Genomic DNA, 16,326 nt, shown 5'->3' with positions numbered 1-16,326 from the left:
AAGATTAATATACAATTGAAATCAGAGACTTTTCTTTTGGGACTGATGGATAAAAAATTGGAAAAATCATATGGAACTTTGTTCATACACATGATAACCACAGTGCGGCTTTTCTATGCTCAAAAGTGGAAAGACTCAATATTACAATGGAAGAATGGATGGCAAAGTTGATTGAGTTGGCTGAGATGGCAAAATTGATAGCTTTGATTAGAGAAAAGACACTGACTAATTTTACGGCAAATTGGAAGCCCCTTTTGGACTTTTTGCATGAAACAGAAAAGAATAAAATTATGATATATGGATTTGATGATTAATAATATTAGTTAACAATAGAAAAAATGGATGTTATGTTGTAACCTTAGAATAAGAGTTCAGTGTAAGTTTTACCTGTATCTGTTGTAAGAGAAGTTGGAAGTTAACCCGTTTTCTATTTCTGTTCTTTTCTTTTTCTTTTCTGCACTTCTGTTTTCTTTCTCTTTATTAGTTTCTATTAGATTTTATCTCTCTATTTTAAAACTTAATAAAGATATTATAAAAAACAAATCAATAAACCACAGACAAAGGTGACTGCAAATTCTGGGAGTGAAAATTCCATTCTTTTTGCGGGATCAGTTCCCATTAAGTGAGATAAAAGTCAGGGTGTTCTAGGAGCAGGAAAATAGTTGCAAAGGGGAAGAATGAGTGGAATAATTCAGGAAACTAGATATGTTTAACCAAAGAGGCTGAAAAAAGATGAATCCTGAAAAGCATAGGAATCTGCCTAATACTGCATCAGATGTTGATCTTAGAGAGTATTATCTACATTGTCTATGTTCATACAAACCCCAGGATTTTTAACCATGGTTAATTAAGTAAACCATAATGAGCTGATTCACAAATAGCTACGTTGAATGGCTGGATTTACACAGTAAAAAAAAAAAGCAAACTGATTAGACTGCAAATCCTCAAAGGCACACTTCACTTTGATGAAAATTCAAATGAAGTACTCTCAGAGCTATGACTAAAGAGAAGTGATCATCTGCTTCTCAACCACCTCTCTACATCCTCTGGCACTTACAAAAATCAAAAGAGGCACCTGCATAGAAGTCTATCGCACCTTCTCTATGCACAACTGGCTGAGAGCCTCCTTGAAGGCATGGTAGGTGGAGTCTCCTCCACCTGACCAAAGTTGGAAAAGGTTTCTACACAGGTGCAAGTTAAGAAGCCTTTCTAAACTTGCAGAGATGATAGAGATAGGAAACGTGGAGATGACATCAGTTGAGGCTAATTTTGTTCTTCTCTTGCTTCTGTGAGGAGAACATATTGCATCCACAATATGAAAGTCTTCAGAGTGGCAAATAAAAGTCACCTCACATAGGACTATAAACTACCATATGAGTTAATACAATAAGCAAGCAGGCTACTAATGGGCAGCAACTCTTCAGACTTTCTGTTAGAGATCTCTTCAGTTCTACCTGAAGAAGCCAGAGACTGAACTTGGGGGTTTTGCATGCAAAAAGTGTGCCCTGCCAGCATGTTTGGTGTCTATGGGTACTGATTACTTAAAACATTTACAGAGTACTGAACATGGTGTTCATCCCAGGAGAGGAAACATCACTAGGCAAAATACGCTGATGGCTGACACTGGTGTGTTAAGGAAGCCAGCAAGGCTTGGAAGGAACTGAAAGAAGAGTGGCATCCTAGCAGAGGAAAGCATCTAAATTTTGGAGCACAGTTCAAGGTGCTAGTTATGATTTATGAAGCTCTACACAACTTCGTCCAAGGCCTTTTGAAATATCATCAAAGTTTGCCAGAGTCCTTTGGAGATATCCTAACCTTTGAGGCATATTTGGTGGGAACCCAAGAGGAGGCATCTTCTGTAGCTGCTCCTGGGTTCTGGAGCCCTCTGCCAGAGATGCCAGGCTTCCTTCTAACAAGAAGCCAATGTATATTTTTATTCAGACAGGCTTTTGGTTGTACCACAGATAGAGACAGCTATAGAGATACATAATAGATATGTTTTTAACTGTGTTGTCAGTTTTAATTATCATTAGACTTTCAGTCTGTATTTTACTGTTGTTAATAACCACAGCTTTTGTTACTATTTGTAGCGCCTTTCAACATTGTCATTAATTGTCTTAAATAAGGAGTTGGCAGGAAAGCTTATCAAATATCAAGATGACATAAAACTGGGTGGATAGCTAATACTGTAGGGTAGAGTTTCCCAACCTGGGCTAATACTCTGGACAGTGTTTCCAGATGTGTGAATTTCAACTCCCAGAATTCCCCAGCCAGTACAGCCATTGCTGAGAATGCCAAAAGTTAAAGTCTGCACATCGAGAAGTTGTCCAAGTTGGAAAATATTGCTCTAAAACATTAAAACCAAATATAAAATGATGTTGATAGGTTATAGAAATGGGCTAAAAAGCACAGAAGGAAATGTAATAATGACAGATGGAAAGATCTTCACTTAGGAAAAAAGAAAACAAACGCACAAGTAGAGCATGGGAGGATATCTGGCTTGGTAATACTAAGTCTGAAAAAGATCTTGGAATAGGAATTAGCAGCTCAAAATATGGCTGCTCAAAAGGCAAATGCAGTTTTAGGCTGTGTCAATAGAACTTCATTTACCTAATCAAGAGAAGTTATCATTACACCCTACTCTGAGTACTGTGTCCAGTTCTGGGTACCCTGCTTTATTAGGGGTTCAAAGCAACAGGTGCAGAGAAGAGCAACAAGGGAACTAAAAAGTAATTCTTATAAAAAAAAAATTCGAGGCAATTGGTATGTTTAGACCTGAGCAAATATTTCAGAGGGAGAATACAATAGCCCTTTTCAGGTAAATGAAGAGGTGTCATACAGAAGAAGTCATGACCTGTTCTCTATCCCTGAGATGGAATAATGGTCTTAAAGTAGCAGGAAGAGAGAGCCCAGTGGAATATTAGAAAAAACTTCAGAAGGGAAGAACAGTTTGACAGTGGAACAGTGGACAGTGCACAGTGGAACCAAGGACAATGGGAGATGGTGAGCTTTCTTCAGGGGATGTAGTCTGGCATTATTTTGAACTGCTGCCCTGAGGAAGAGATTGAACTCATTTACCTAAAGGTTCCCTCCTAATTCTATGACTATAGTGGAAAGATTAGTATAAATGTAAAGCATAAATTATAAATTAATTAATTACATTTAGTATGAATATGTGAGGAGGAAAGTAGAACCCGTTTCTTTTGGAAAGATGGGAACATTAGAAAACTGTATATAGCTGAAGTGGGTATACTTCTAGGGTATCCATAAGTGAGGGAGGGACATGTAGGGCCTTCTCTTATAAATGCACCTCCTCCCCATACCATTATGTCAATCTTGTGTATAATTTCTTACACATACATGTCTTTGGAAACTGTTTAATGCTTGAAATGAAGAAGCAGTTCTATGATGGGGCTACTTACCAGACACCTCCTTTTTGGTTTGATTAGAGACTTTCTGTGGTATTTTCTCCAGGGCATTTCTTGCCTACAAGCAAAGGAACCCAAAATATAGACAGACACAGATAATGTCATGGACAAACAAAGCCCAGATCTCAAAATACAAGCTAAGTACAACATGACCCCAAGCTGTTGAGCAAAAGACAAAGCCCTGAGAGGATACATTTGCCATTTCCCCAAATTAACAGACTTAATCCCTTTAGAGGATACTGGACAGGTCTCATGAAAATAGGGTTCAGAGGTCCATGAACCCAATGGCTCCAAACAATGACCAATGATAGTTGAAATGACCATTTTGTTCCTGTTGCTCGACCTCTCACAGGCAACCATCCTGGCACATTGGCACTTGGATTGGACACTTGAAAAGAGAATCGGAGAAGAAAAGGAGGGTGTTACCTTTATTATAGTGCTGTTGGGATCTGACCTTGTCAGATCAGATATCAGACTAAGTGGATGCTGGACATCAGGAATCTGTGGAAACAATGCAGAAACTTACCTTTTTATTGTTTGATCAACTCCAATTAAGCAATGGGGAATGCACTATGTTTGAGTGGGATAAAGTGAAAACACATGAAGCAAGAGCTGGTACACACCGAAATGTCTGTATACTATGGATGACTAGGAACTAATGGACACAGACCTAGACATCTTGAAAGCATACTCCCACATCATAACCAATCCTCTGTTGTGTTATAATTGGGGCACATTTTGCTTCTTGGCCTCTGATTTCAGCCTCCCATCATATCAACTATCTCAGCAGTCTTACCCCAACTACTCTATGTTCCCTTACCCTGGCTTTTAAGATATATCATGAATTTCATTTCTATGCCACCCAACACCTTGAGCAGTTCACCCTAACCCCACTGCAATTAAGTCTCTTCCCATGTCTTCAAATAATCCACCCTGCCCATCCAAATAGTTTTCTCTCTTCCAAACTCTACTCTACCGTATCAAACTTGGCCCCAGGCTCCAGGTTCTCTATGGACACTTTCCCACATAGGCTGCCACAGCTATTCAGAGTGTCATTGATCTCGGTTCTCAGGTGGGTCAGGTTTTGGTCCAGCTCCATTTGCAATTCCTGCAAGCGAACACCAGTCTGGTTGAACTTTTGGAGTTTCTCTTCTATACTGTGAATGTCTATTAAAAAAAGAAAAAGTAGGAAGGACAGAGGGACAGACAGAGGAAGAATTCCCCAACATGCAGTATCCATTTAGTTCTTGACTGTAAAGGAATTTAGAGCTGATCTTGGGCAAGATACAAGAAGCTATTAAGGGGGGACTTGGACAAGAGTTTACACGGTCCAGAAATAGAAGGAAGCATGAGAAAGAAACCCATAATAATCCCACCTTGGTTTTGTTTGGTGTAAGGTAGGACAGAGGGAAACTTGGACAGGCTTTCAAGATTCTACAACAATAAACAACATTCCTAGAATCCCTCTGATGTCTGTTTCTTGACCTGGCCTACCTCAAAGGGCTGACACTGATTAATGTTTGTCCATAGGGAATTACCCCTCAGACATACACAACATAATGAAAGAGAAGTCAATCAATAGGTCTCCAGCAGTTCTCCAGTCTTTGGGTTCCCATTTTTTTGCTCTGAAGAGAAAAAGAAGAACTTTTTTCTTGTCATGGCATCTCTTATGGTGAAGTTGACAAGTCACTTGTTTCTGGAACTATAACAAAATTTTGGTTTTCTTATGAGGACTTTCCTTAAAAGTGCCTTCAACTTCTGGGTTGCCCTATACTACCAATGTACAGATAGAGTTTCTCTGCTTCCACTCTACTGTTAGATACCAATATCATTTCCCAGTCCAGTCTCCCTTGCAGTACCTTGGAGAAGCTGCTCAGCAGTACCTAGTGCTTTGTCTGCTGGTCCACCTAGCTTCTCCTTGATCTTGCTCCCCAAGATAGTATTAATATCTGCAAAGAAAGAAAAGCATCAACACAAAGTCACTGACAGAAATACTTCTTTCACTGTCCTTTGCCTGTCAAACCCCACAGCCCTTTTTTTCAGTGCTGGAGCTAAATTGTAAACCACCTGCTACCCTTGAAAAGGATAATACAATATTCTCAGCTACTCATTCCAATATCCTGCATTTAATAAGAGCAGAGGCAATGCAGCTTGACTTCAGGTCAGTTTCAAAGTTAAAATTAAATTTTTAGGATGGATGGAGAGAAATGTGCAAGTGGAAATGTGTTTTTTACATCCACTTTCTGATTTAACTATACCCATTTCCCCCTTCACTTTTTTCCACATGCAACCCCCCAGCAGATATCATGACACATTCATCCCTTGACCTAAAAAAGACTGTGCTCTCATGCACTCAATAATAACAACATTATAATAATATTTATATCCCACTTTTATTTTGTACAACTCAAGGTGGTGTACATAATGCTCTCACCTCCTACTTTCCCCACAGTGCTCTGAAAAATTTCAGAGATATCTGTCAACTTTCAGAGATATCTGTCTTAATCTGGTTCTCTGCAATTATTGGATGCAGTGCACCAATGACATTTCACAATTTCAGACATTTCCAATATGTCAGCTTGAAGCCCATCTTTTACCTCCGTTCACTAGAGACTGCATCAATCTTTCCCCCCAGAATTGTAGCCAAAAGCATAAACTCACTCAACAGGCTGCTATTGACTTGATTCAGTGGCACTACACTGGAGCTGATGATGTCACTAATCTCCTGTGGGGACAAAGAAAATGATGAAATAAAATCCTATTTTTAGCAGAGAAGACAATGCACAAAACTAAAATCCTGAACATAATTACGTTCATGGAAATTATGAGGGAAAACATAGGATGTCATATCCAATTTGAACACAAGAGTATTAAAATCTGTTTATTGTACCAAAAGGCATTCATATATGCTGTGAGATATGAAGTCATATATTGACCATTCTTATATAGATTAAGTTGGCAAAGTTGCTGATAGCATCAGCACTGTTGAACAGAAGGGCCATTCAAGAAATACCAAAGACTGAAATGCTATGCACATAGGAAATAGGTCCTATGTTGTCCTGCAACAATATTTATTGAACAATATTTATTGAAGATCCTAGTGGAGTACTTCTAAGGAACTGTCCTCAAGGGCTTTTTGTCACAGAAGAGAATACAATAAATGAAGTAAGTGCAATATTTGGATTCTGGAAGTAAATAAGAGAGAGACAAAGAAAAAAATAAACAGGGCTATTCTGAATATAATCTAGAAATATCCATTAGTACAAAATACAGCAGCTAGATTAATAATTGGAATGGGGCGTTATGATCATATAGTATTTTTCCTGTACTGGCTCATTTCCAGTACAAATAGCTGATACCAACCAATGGAGTCCTACACAATGTGGGGCCACAGTTTCTGAAAGAATGCACCTTTCCATGAATTCCTGCTTGTGCATTACAGCCATCTTTAGAAGGCCTGCTCCATGTGCCCCCCCCCCCCCATCCTGAAGTATGGAGCACAAGCATCTGAGCGGATGCCTTCTCAGCTCTGCAACCAACTTTGGAATGGCCTCTTTGGAGATAAAGCTTGACACCCACTTTTTTGGTACAGGACAAAGGGTTTTTTTAAAATTATTTTCCAATGCCTTTTTTTTGTTTTTGTTTTTGCCATATAGTGGTAATCTTAACGCATTGTTAAGATAATCTGATTGATTTTTTTTTCTGAGTCTAGTTGTTTTCACTTGCTGTTTGATGCTGCTTTTTATGTATTCAGATATTACTGATATTTCTAGGATATTTGGCTGTATACTATCTTATTAAAAAAATTGTGAAAAGAAGCATATAGAACAACCCCAAAACCCCAAAACTAATTTTAGTTCCAGTGAAGGGGAACTAGAGCATAGCTATTCCAAGATTCTGTTCTGCAATCCATTCTTGCCAGATTCCCCTGATTGCTAATGGTTAAACAACATTCATAGCTTTAGACACCTTTCTGATTTTTGCAAAGGTTTCCTGGAGAACGGCTGTTCTGCAAAAGTAGTTCTCAGAAGGATACAGTATTCCATGACTTACTGGTCCATGGTCCAAGTAGTTAAGTGTGAGAGCTGTCTTTGAAGGGAACTGCTACTAAAACAATATTGTTGGTAAAGATGTAACTCAGCACCATTTTCAACATTTTTCTGTTAACAGCAATACATGTTTATTCTTTCTGGTATTATAAAAATCATTATATTTTGCTTCTGCTTCTACTTAAACATCGATTGATCATGTACCACAATAGATGGCACAGATAAAGGAAACGGCTACATGAAAATGCCATACCATCAACAACAACTATGAACATTCACATATCTCTTTGATTTGCCCAAGAGTTTTACCTTATCTTCTAGCCTTCTGCTAGGGTATGGAAAAGCTGTAGGCCTTCACCCTGTTTCTTTGCTAGGATCTTCCCCAGTTTTAACAGGACCTAATGTGCATTTGCCAGCAGGCAATGGATGAGTAATTTATTACAGGCACTGAAGTACTAGAACTGTAGATAGAGAATAGTAATGTGTTGGTGGGTTAAAAGGAACCAACCAACGTTTAGAGTTTCCCAAGAGAAGTAGAAGGAATGCTACAGAAAGGAAGCAAAGATATTTTACTGGAAAACAGAGCAAATCACATGGCAACTGGGATTGAAGGTAAATGCAGGATGGGTGTGAAAAAAATTAAGGTAAAGGGGTAAAGGTATAATATGTGTCCTGTTTACCTGAGGTACAGAATTCAGATAAATGTTCAGGTTGTTCACTGTATTGTTAAAAATGCCAAAACTTCTCTCTACACCCTGGGATATACGTTGGTTGCAGACATACGCACATATGTCTCCAGCCCTTTAGCAGAGGAAGAAAAAAGAAAGGAACAAAGTTCAGAGGGCAACTAGTAATCTCATCCAATAGGCTGTGAACATAGCAGTATGTTGAGGTCTCATACAACTGGGGCAAGAGATAAATGCAATCAATCAATCAATAAAATCTACTTGTATGTTGATGCTGTGTTAATTATTTGGAAAGCTATGGAGATACAGGCCTTGTACAATGTTTAGATGGAAATGAGTTGAGTTTTACTGGCTTTGCATGATGTATGAAGTCACCAATTCTGCCTTAGCATTATGTGTGAACCAATTTATTATGTTCAACAAAACATGGTTTAAAAACATATCTTAGCATTGTGTGAAGCTGAGCGATATGTAAGGGAAAGATAAATATGGACCAGAGCCAGCACTTTATGCCTCATGGTCTCTCTAATATTATTGGAATCACAGTGTGCCCTAGTAGTGTAACTTGTCAGAGTAATTCTCTGTTCTGAGGCACCTCCTCTCTCTAGCACCATGATCTCAATTGTGGCTGATAATGCCATGCATGATCTCTTTCTAATCCTGCCTGCATTTACAAAAATACATTCTGGCTAACTTTGATCTTTGTGCCTGTCTGGGAACAATATAAAAACAAATAATATACAAAGGGTCTCCAACATGTAGGAATTTATGTAATTAAAAATAAGAGACCATATTAATGTTTTAGGAATGTGCTTGTTTCTGAAAAGTAGTGCTGGGGGGACCTTTAGCAAAATCAAGCATTGCCAGGAATATTCCAGGCTGCTAACTCTCACACGGTTGCGCTCTTTGGCCACAGAACAACTTCATAACTCTTTTGTCCCACACAATGGAATCTGCTCTCCCACTGTGGCCATTTCCTTTACTGCCTCCCTGCTTGGCCCATCCCATCCCATGCCCTACTTTTCAGGAAACCATTCCCCAAGTACAAATAATCCTGACCGACTTGCCAAGAAGACAAGAGGTCTGGATCACATCTCATTTAACACTGTCCATCAGCCACTGTGCATATTATATTAGGAACATCTGCTGTGTTAGTATTATCCATACAAATCAAGGAATCTATTTCAGTGTGTTTCGAGACGGGTGATCATGTTAGCCTCTTGTTGCAAAATCAACAAGAAGCATCTTAAAGAGTAACCAATTTATTATAACTTTGCCTATCATGGATCACTGTCCACTTCATGAGATACAATAATAAACTGTTTAATCTTTAAGGTGCTGCACAATTCTCTGTCAATGTAAACAAGCTAATGCAGAGATGCAGGAGTAGCTACTCTTCGCTTTAAATCAGAGGCTGTAAAGACAAGCAAAAGGCCATAGTCACAACTCCCAGCAGCTCATTCTGTTATTCTGCATAGGATGAAACTCACAGAAGAACAGCAGTGATACCCAGCAGAGACCAAAAAAGAGTCCGCCTCTTGCAGGCAGTGTGCTTGTTCTGTTTCTGGTACAAAAAACCCCCACAATGTCCACAGCAGCGGCAGCAGCAGAAATACAAGCCCAAGAGGGGCACAAGGACAATGAATAGAAGGCCAATGGCGGTACAAACCAGGAAGCCCGTCTCATACTTGAGCATCTAGAGGTGGAGGGAAGCAAGAGAGAGTTATCAGACTTAGCCATTTGTGGGTACTTGTCCACTTCAAAATGCAGAGAGAAGGACAGAGGACTGAACAGAAGACTGTCTCCAGGAGTGGGTTTACTTCCTCAAAAAAATCACTAAACAGCAAGAATGTTACTTTAAAGTCTTGTTTGATAAACCAGGCCTAGCAAAGGACAGTGAGGCCTTGGCAGATCAAGTCTTAGACATCTCTACATCACAAGGTTCACACCCTATTCACCTCTTTATACACTGCCTGATCTTGAAGGAAATCTTGACGCTTGATCAGGTGAATCAGGAGATCTAGGGAAAAGCACAGAGAGGTTGGTAGAGAATGCTATCAGTTATTTATTTACTTACTTGTTTACATCTATGGATAATCCAAAACCTAAATTTGTTTAAAAATTCCTGCCTGGAGCCTAGGTTACCAGGCTGAAAATATCATTTTTCGAGTTCCCTTTCTCCAAAGTCATTTTACCATAGCCTATATGTATGGCAGCTACAGTATATTTCCTTTGGCACCCCTATGCAAGCAATATCCCTCTTTGCCTGTAAGTGCTGCAATGCTACATGCTTTGCAAACATTCTCCATTTCAAAGGTTATCAGCTCAGAGCAATCTGAAGGAACAGACACAGTGTTAACAGAAAATGCCCCAAACAAATATTTTACCAAGCTACTGAGCAATGCAGTGCAGTTCAACACTACGTGGGGATTGGGCACAGCTACAAGGAAGTCAGCTGGAAATTATAAGGCATCTGTGTCATACTAGATTTACAGTGTCTAGGGAATTCTGGGATTGAAGTCCACACATCTTAAAGTTGTTAAGGTTGAGAAACACTGTGCTAGAAGATCCAAAATCCATATAGCAAGCTTTCAGAGGATGTACTGTTACTCTGCACCAGGGAAGAGCCCATCTGCACATCTGAAAGTCCCCATCATTCCATCTAACCATGGTAAAAACCTGGCTCCAAGACCAGCCATGCTTTATTTCAACCCTCCTTTCTTTCCTACCCTTGATGAAAAACTCTTTAACATTAATCATCTTGTAACAATTTTGCAGAATTTCAATAAAGGTGCCTTTATGAATTTTCATATTGGTTTTCCTCATGGTCAACAGGTCAGCTATAGCTTTTTAACCTAGAACAGTAGTGAACAACTTTTTTGGTGGCTGGGGACCATACTTAATACTTGGGAGCAGGCTAACAGATGGTAACAATGCAAATCCTCAGTACTGAGATATTTGGTTTGGGGAATGCTCTAAAACTTTTGAAGTAGGCCTTTGTTTTCTTTAAGCTATGTTAATGACCTACATTGTAGATTTCATGTATTTCCTGACCAAAACGGCAGCAAGCCCCAGTACTAATTTTTAGATGTTATCTGAGGGGCCTTGGGGAGGATGTAGTTCACCCTTATGCTCAAAGAAAAATGCTTAGCATAAGTGTGGTTTTTGCTTGTTAAAAGATATGATTCAATATGATTTAATCTGAAGTAAATATTTGACACAAAACTCCCGTCAGGGCTCCGGAAGAACATGAGATCGGATTTTTTTTTTCACCCAGTACTGTGCAGGAACAGCAAGCCTATAGACATCTAGGATTAAGATTAAGTGCTCCAGTTTTGGAAGCATAACTATCAGGCAAGTTGATGCCTCAGCACATTTCATTTTCATAACTGTACACAGCACAGGAATTGATGCTGCCATCCTCCATCAAGAAGTCTCTCATCTTGAAATGTAGCCCCTGAGCATCAAAATCTTTTTGCAGCTTTCCAACCCTCTCTCAGCTGTTTCTACTTCCAGTAAAGGTCTGTTTATTTGCATAAATATCTTCCTTGTTTACTCATGGCAAACATTTTTGGTTTTGTTTCCTTTAACACATTGTCCCCTATGATCTTGGTTTTATTAATGTTACCTTGAGAACTAATCTTGTCTGAAAGGCAGGATATAAATTATAAATAAATCTAAATGAATTAGAGTTATAAATTGCAACTAGCCACTGAGATCTCTTGTGGCAAGTAAAGAAAGCACTGAGGAAAGCATGTAAGATGTCTTACAAAGAATGAAAATTAGTTCTTTTTAAAAAGAAAAGCAGGCTTTCGATTGGCAGGAGTATGTATGTATCAAATAACATTTTTGCTGGGACTGAAACTTCTGTGGACTTCTTTGTACAAGAGAGTTTGAGCATTAGGTCCTAAGCACCTTTTTTTTTTTTAATCCATTCAATCATGTCTGATTCTCGGAGACTGCCTGAACAAGTCCCTGCAGTTTTCTTGGCAATATTTTTGGAAGTGGTTTGCCATTGCCTCCTCCTTAGGACTGAGAGAGAGTGCCTGGCCCAAGGTCACCCAGCTGGCTTTGTGCCTAAGGCGGGACTAGAACTCATGGTCTCCCAGTTTCTAGCCTGATGCCTTAACCACTATACCAAACTGGCTCTCATACGTACCTAATAAAATCGATAAAATAAAATAATCTTTAAAAGATATCTCTGTTTGAATGTAGGCAATAGCATACAGAAGAAATCAAATTACTCATTGCTTTACCATAACATAGGACAGGATAAGAAAAGGGAAACCCTTTTTTCATCCAAGAAACTTTTCTTCAAAAATTCTCTTAAATCCAGATTACTGCAGGGTAGCGTATTCTGGCGTCATCCATCTGCTAATGGACCACTAGAAGTGGCTCTCCCTGTCTTCCAGGAAGAACATTGTGGCTATGTGAAGAAAGCCAACCTTATTCCTTACAGAAGGCTGCTATAAGCTTGCTTACCTTTAGCTCATACAAATAATTTCCACAGGGAGAGCTCTGTCAGTCTTTTGCAATAACTTTTGAGTATTAAGACGCCATTCAGCACTTTGTGGTTTCTCCTCTAGAGCAGTGTTTCTTAACCTTGGCAAATTTAAGATCGGTGGACTTCAACTCCCAGAATTCCCCAGCCAGCAAGCATTCCCTTTGCTGGCTGGGGAATTCTGGGAGTTGAAGTCCACCCATCTTAAACTTGCCAAGGTTGAGAAACACTGCTCTAGAGGGTACCTCTGAGATCCTAAAGATTGGGGCTTGCTTCTCCTTTTTTTTTTTAACAGATGTGAGCTGTTTCAGGAGACAACAGTAATCTGAAATTGAAATAGAAATGCCTGCTGACAACCACAAAGAAAGGAAGGAACTGACCCAGCAGATTAAGACATCCAACTGACATGTTTTATCTCATTTATCTTACTTATCTGCTTGACAGATCTACCATTTATCATCCATCTAGCCAAGAAGTTGAAGCATTTTCTTGAAAATACCAGAACTTTTGTTTTTAAGTGGTTCATTCTGAGGCATTCTCTATCACAATAGGTGGATAATACTTCAAGACATGCCAACTTTTGCAGCCTGACTTTTGATGTAGAGAGAATGGTTGCACCATCCACATAGAAAAGAGCAGATATGGGGCAACTGGCAAGAGATGAAAGAGGAAAGTCTGGATTGCAAAAACCTCACCTATTTTGTCAATATAGAGGTTAAACAGCAAGAGGGGCAAGGATGCACCTGTGCTTGACCCCTTATGAGAAAGAACAATCTCTGTTAAGTTCCCATTGCTATTCCTTGACCAGTGTGACAGTGCCTCGATGTAACGGTATAATCAATTTGAGGAGATGGCAATCAATCACCAAGGCTACTAATTTTCTCCAGAGTTTCTGTCAGGGTATAAAACCAAAAGCCACCTTTACATCTCTGAAGGCAATGTAGAGGGCTCCACTTGGGAGATTATAGTATTTCTCTGCTAAATGGTACTGAATTATATGCTGGTTCATTGTAAAGTATCCAAACCTGAAACTGGCCTGCTCAGGCACTAAAATATTCTCAGAGTATAGCCAATCTGAAAGTTTATGACATAAAACCTGGCATATGGCTTACTAATTACTGAAAGAAGACTGGGTGATAATTAGCAGGATCACACCTATCTTCCTTTCTGTATATTGGGAGAGTAATGGAATTAAGCCATTCCTTGGGTATATATATATAGATTTATGGAAGTGAAAAGAGGGGCTAACACTGATTTCCACCACATCGGATTTAGCTTTTAAAATTCAGCTAAAATTAAATATTTGCCAGGAAATTTATTACTTTTTTGATGGACAAATAATTTTTGAATCTCAGCAGAAGATACTGAAGGCACTAATGACTGAATATAGGGGGCACTGTCTTGAGACAGTAAAAAAGACCTTAGAAGTGTCTGGACCAAGTACAAAGGGGAACTATATTATTATGATTATGATTATTGGGGTTTATATTGGCTGTAGATTTAGAAACAAGCTGCCAAAACAGACAATGATTTTTGTTCATCACAACCTACTGGATCCTGACCCAGGACTCTAGTGTAAACCTGCCTTTTTTCTCCATTCACCTGTTATAGCTCTATTTTTGTGAGTAAAAAAATTCACAGGTATTAACATCATTACAGTAGCTGTTCTGGCCATCCTATATGCTAGTAGTACAGGAGCTTTAGCTAACACACATTCCTTATCATACCAGGGCTTGGATCCCTTAGTGGATTGGTATGAAAATGAGCCTGGGGTAGGTTGAATATACTTTTGAGCAAAGCTAATGAGACTTTGAAAAACTGAGATGATTTCAAGATGGTCATTTGAAGCAAGTAGTAGTTGATTCAGCTGGATAGTCTGTGGAATGTTGAAAAACTGAGTTATGGCCAAAGCCAGCTTACCTGTACACATTGATCTAACATACCTGCCATTAGAAGGTAAATTTGTAAAAGATTGCTGGTTGCTCTGATCACTTCTTATAGAGGTGAAAAGTCCCAGAAATGGTAGGGGGTCACTCCCCAAATGAAAAGCCTCTCTGCAATCTTTGCAACAAAATATATAGCCACTAGATTTAGATGTGAGAGCCAGTTTGGTGCAGTGGTTAAAGCATCAGACTAGAAACCGGGAGACCATGATTTCTAGTCCCACCTTAGGCACAAAGCCAGCTGGGTAACTTGGGCCAGTCACTTTCTCTCAGCCCTAGGAAGAAGGCAATGGCAAACCACTTCTGAAAAACCTTGCCAAGAAAACTGCAGGGACTTGTCCAAACAGCCTCTGAGAATTGGACACAATTGAACAGATTAAAAAAAGAAAAAGATTTAGATGTAGAGAATAAAGAGGATGGCCTTGAGAGAGAGAAGGGAGAAACATTACCAAAGAGATGAGAAGGAAAACATGGATAAAGTCCCTGGCTTTTATAGGACTTTATCCATGTTATAGGATGCTGATAGCCCTGACCAGCCTATCACTCAGGGGATGTTTTACTCAAGGAGATCACAACACTGGAAAAGCCAAAGGATTCCTTCTCAGATTCTAGGAACAAAGGTAATAATAGCATAGTCAGATGGAAACCTGAGTCAAAGTTGCATTGTCCAGGTGTCAGCACATTAGGTAAGGATATGACTCCTATTCATGAAGAAGAAATATGCTATGTGGATCATGTCTTGATAAAAATCAGAAAGAGGTAAGGAAGAAACCTTGCCTCTCTTCATTCAGTATCTAGCTCCTGCTTAAGCAACTTCTTCTCTACTGTGCTCTGTATTGGGACAGCTCCTCTGTTAACTGAATTTCTGTTAATGATACACAGGATACTGAACTGATGTAGGCTTTGGTTCACTTAATAGGATTGGTAGCAACAGGTTAAGGACTGATTGTTCCCCTTTATTGATAGAATATGGACAAACCACCTGCCCAACTTCTGGACACCACATCAATCAAGATGATTTTATAGGTCATCCAGAGAATGAATGCAGAAAAGAAAGAATCTTTATGCCCATTCATATTACTCTTGGCTTAGACCCATAGGCTAACTGGATTAACTGGCATTCTTCTGGTTGATTTATGACTTCATACCCTTGTATGAAAGTCTGTTCAAACTATTGCACCATCACCTTAATACCATATGTGAGTAACATTCTCTTGAAGATCATCCAACAACGTATGAATTCAACCATCGAAAGAGAGTTACCAGATGTACCAACTGGATTCTGAAAAGGAAGAGGAATGCATGATCACATCACCAACCTTCAATGGATGATGGAAAAGGCAAGGGAATTCCAAAAAGACCTCTACATGTGCTTCATTGACGATACAAAAGCTTTTGACTGTGTTGATCATGACAAGATCTGGAAATGCTTGAAAGAAATGGGAATATCATCACACCTCATCCAACTGATACAATCTCTGTACTCTGATCAAGAAGCAACTGTGAGGACAGCATATGGAGACACAGAATGGTTCAAAATCGGAAAAGGCACTCCTCAGGGTTGTATTTTATCACCTTCATTATTCAACATGTACGCGGAAGTGGTTATGAGAAAGGCGTATCTGGAAGAATCTAATATTGGGGTAAAAATTGGCGGTAGGAACATCAACAACCTTTGTTATGCAGATGATATAACACTGCTGGCAGAAAGTAAAGAAG

The 16,326-nt window shown here is 39.2% G+C and overlaps 1 protein-coding gene across 1 annotated transcript in view; it reads right to left on the bottom strand.

Moving 5' to 3' along the window:
* LOC134500037 (prominin-1-A-like) overlaps positions 1 to 16,326 on the bottom strand; it is a 37,911-nt gene that overhangs the window by 11,952 nt on the left and 9,633 nt on the right. Inside the window, exons 3-10 of the mRNA XM_063307036.1 lie at positions 10,122 to 10,183; positions 9,654 to 9,859; positions 8,158 to 8,278; positions 6,090 to 6,153; positions 5,288 to 5,377; positions 4,405 to 4,595; positions 3,855 to 3,929; positions 3,423 to 3,486 (exon numbers count right to left, since the gene is read on the bottom strand). Coding sequence (XP_063163106.1) covers positions 3,423 to 3,486; positions 3,855 to 3,929; positions 4,405 to 4,595; positions 5,288 to 5,377; positions 6,090 to 6,153; positions 8,158 to 8,278; positions 9,654 to 9,859; positions 10,122 to 10,183 — 873 coding nt within the window. The remainder of the gene's footprint in view (positions 1 to 3,422; positions 3,487 to 3,854; positions 3,930 to 4,404; positions 4,596 to 5,287; positions 5,378 to 6,089; positions 6,154 to 8,157; positions 8,279 to 9,653; positions 9,860 to 10,121; positions 10,184 to 16,326) is intronic.

This window comes from Candoia aspera, chromosome 6, assembly GCF_035149785.1.
Source record: "Candoia aspera isolate rCanAsp1 chromosome 6, rCanAsp1.hap2, whole genome shotgun sequence".
NCBI classification, from domain to species: Eukaryota; Metazoa; Chordata; class Lepidosauria; order Squamata; family Boidae; genus Candoia; species Candoia aspera.
The sequence above is the reverse complement of the archived record's forward strand: the minus strand, read 5'-3'. Positions and strand labels throughout refer to the sequence as shown.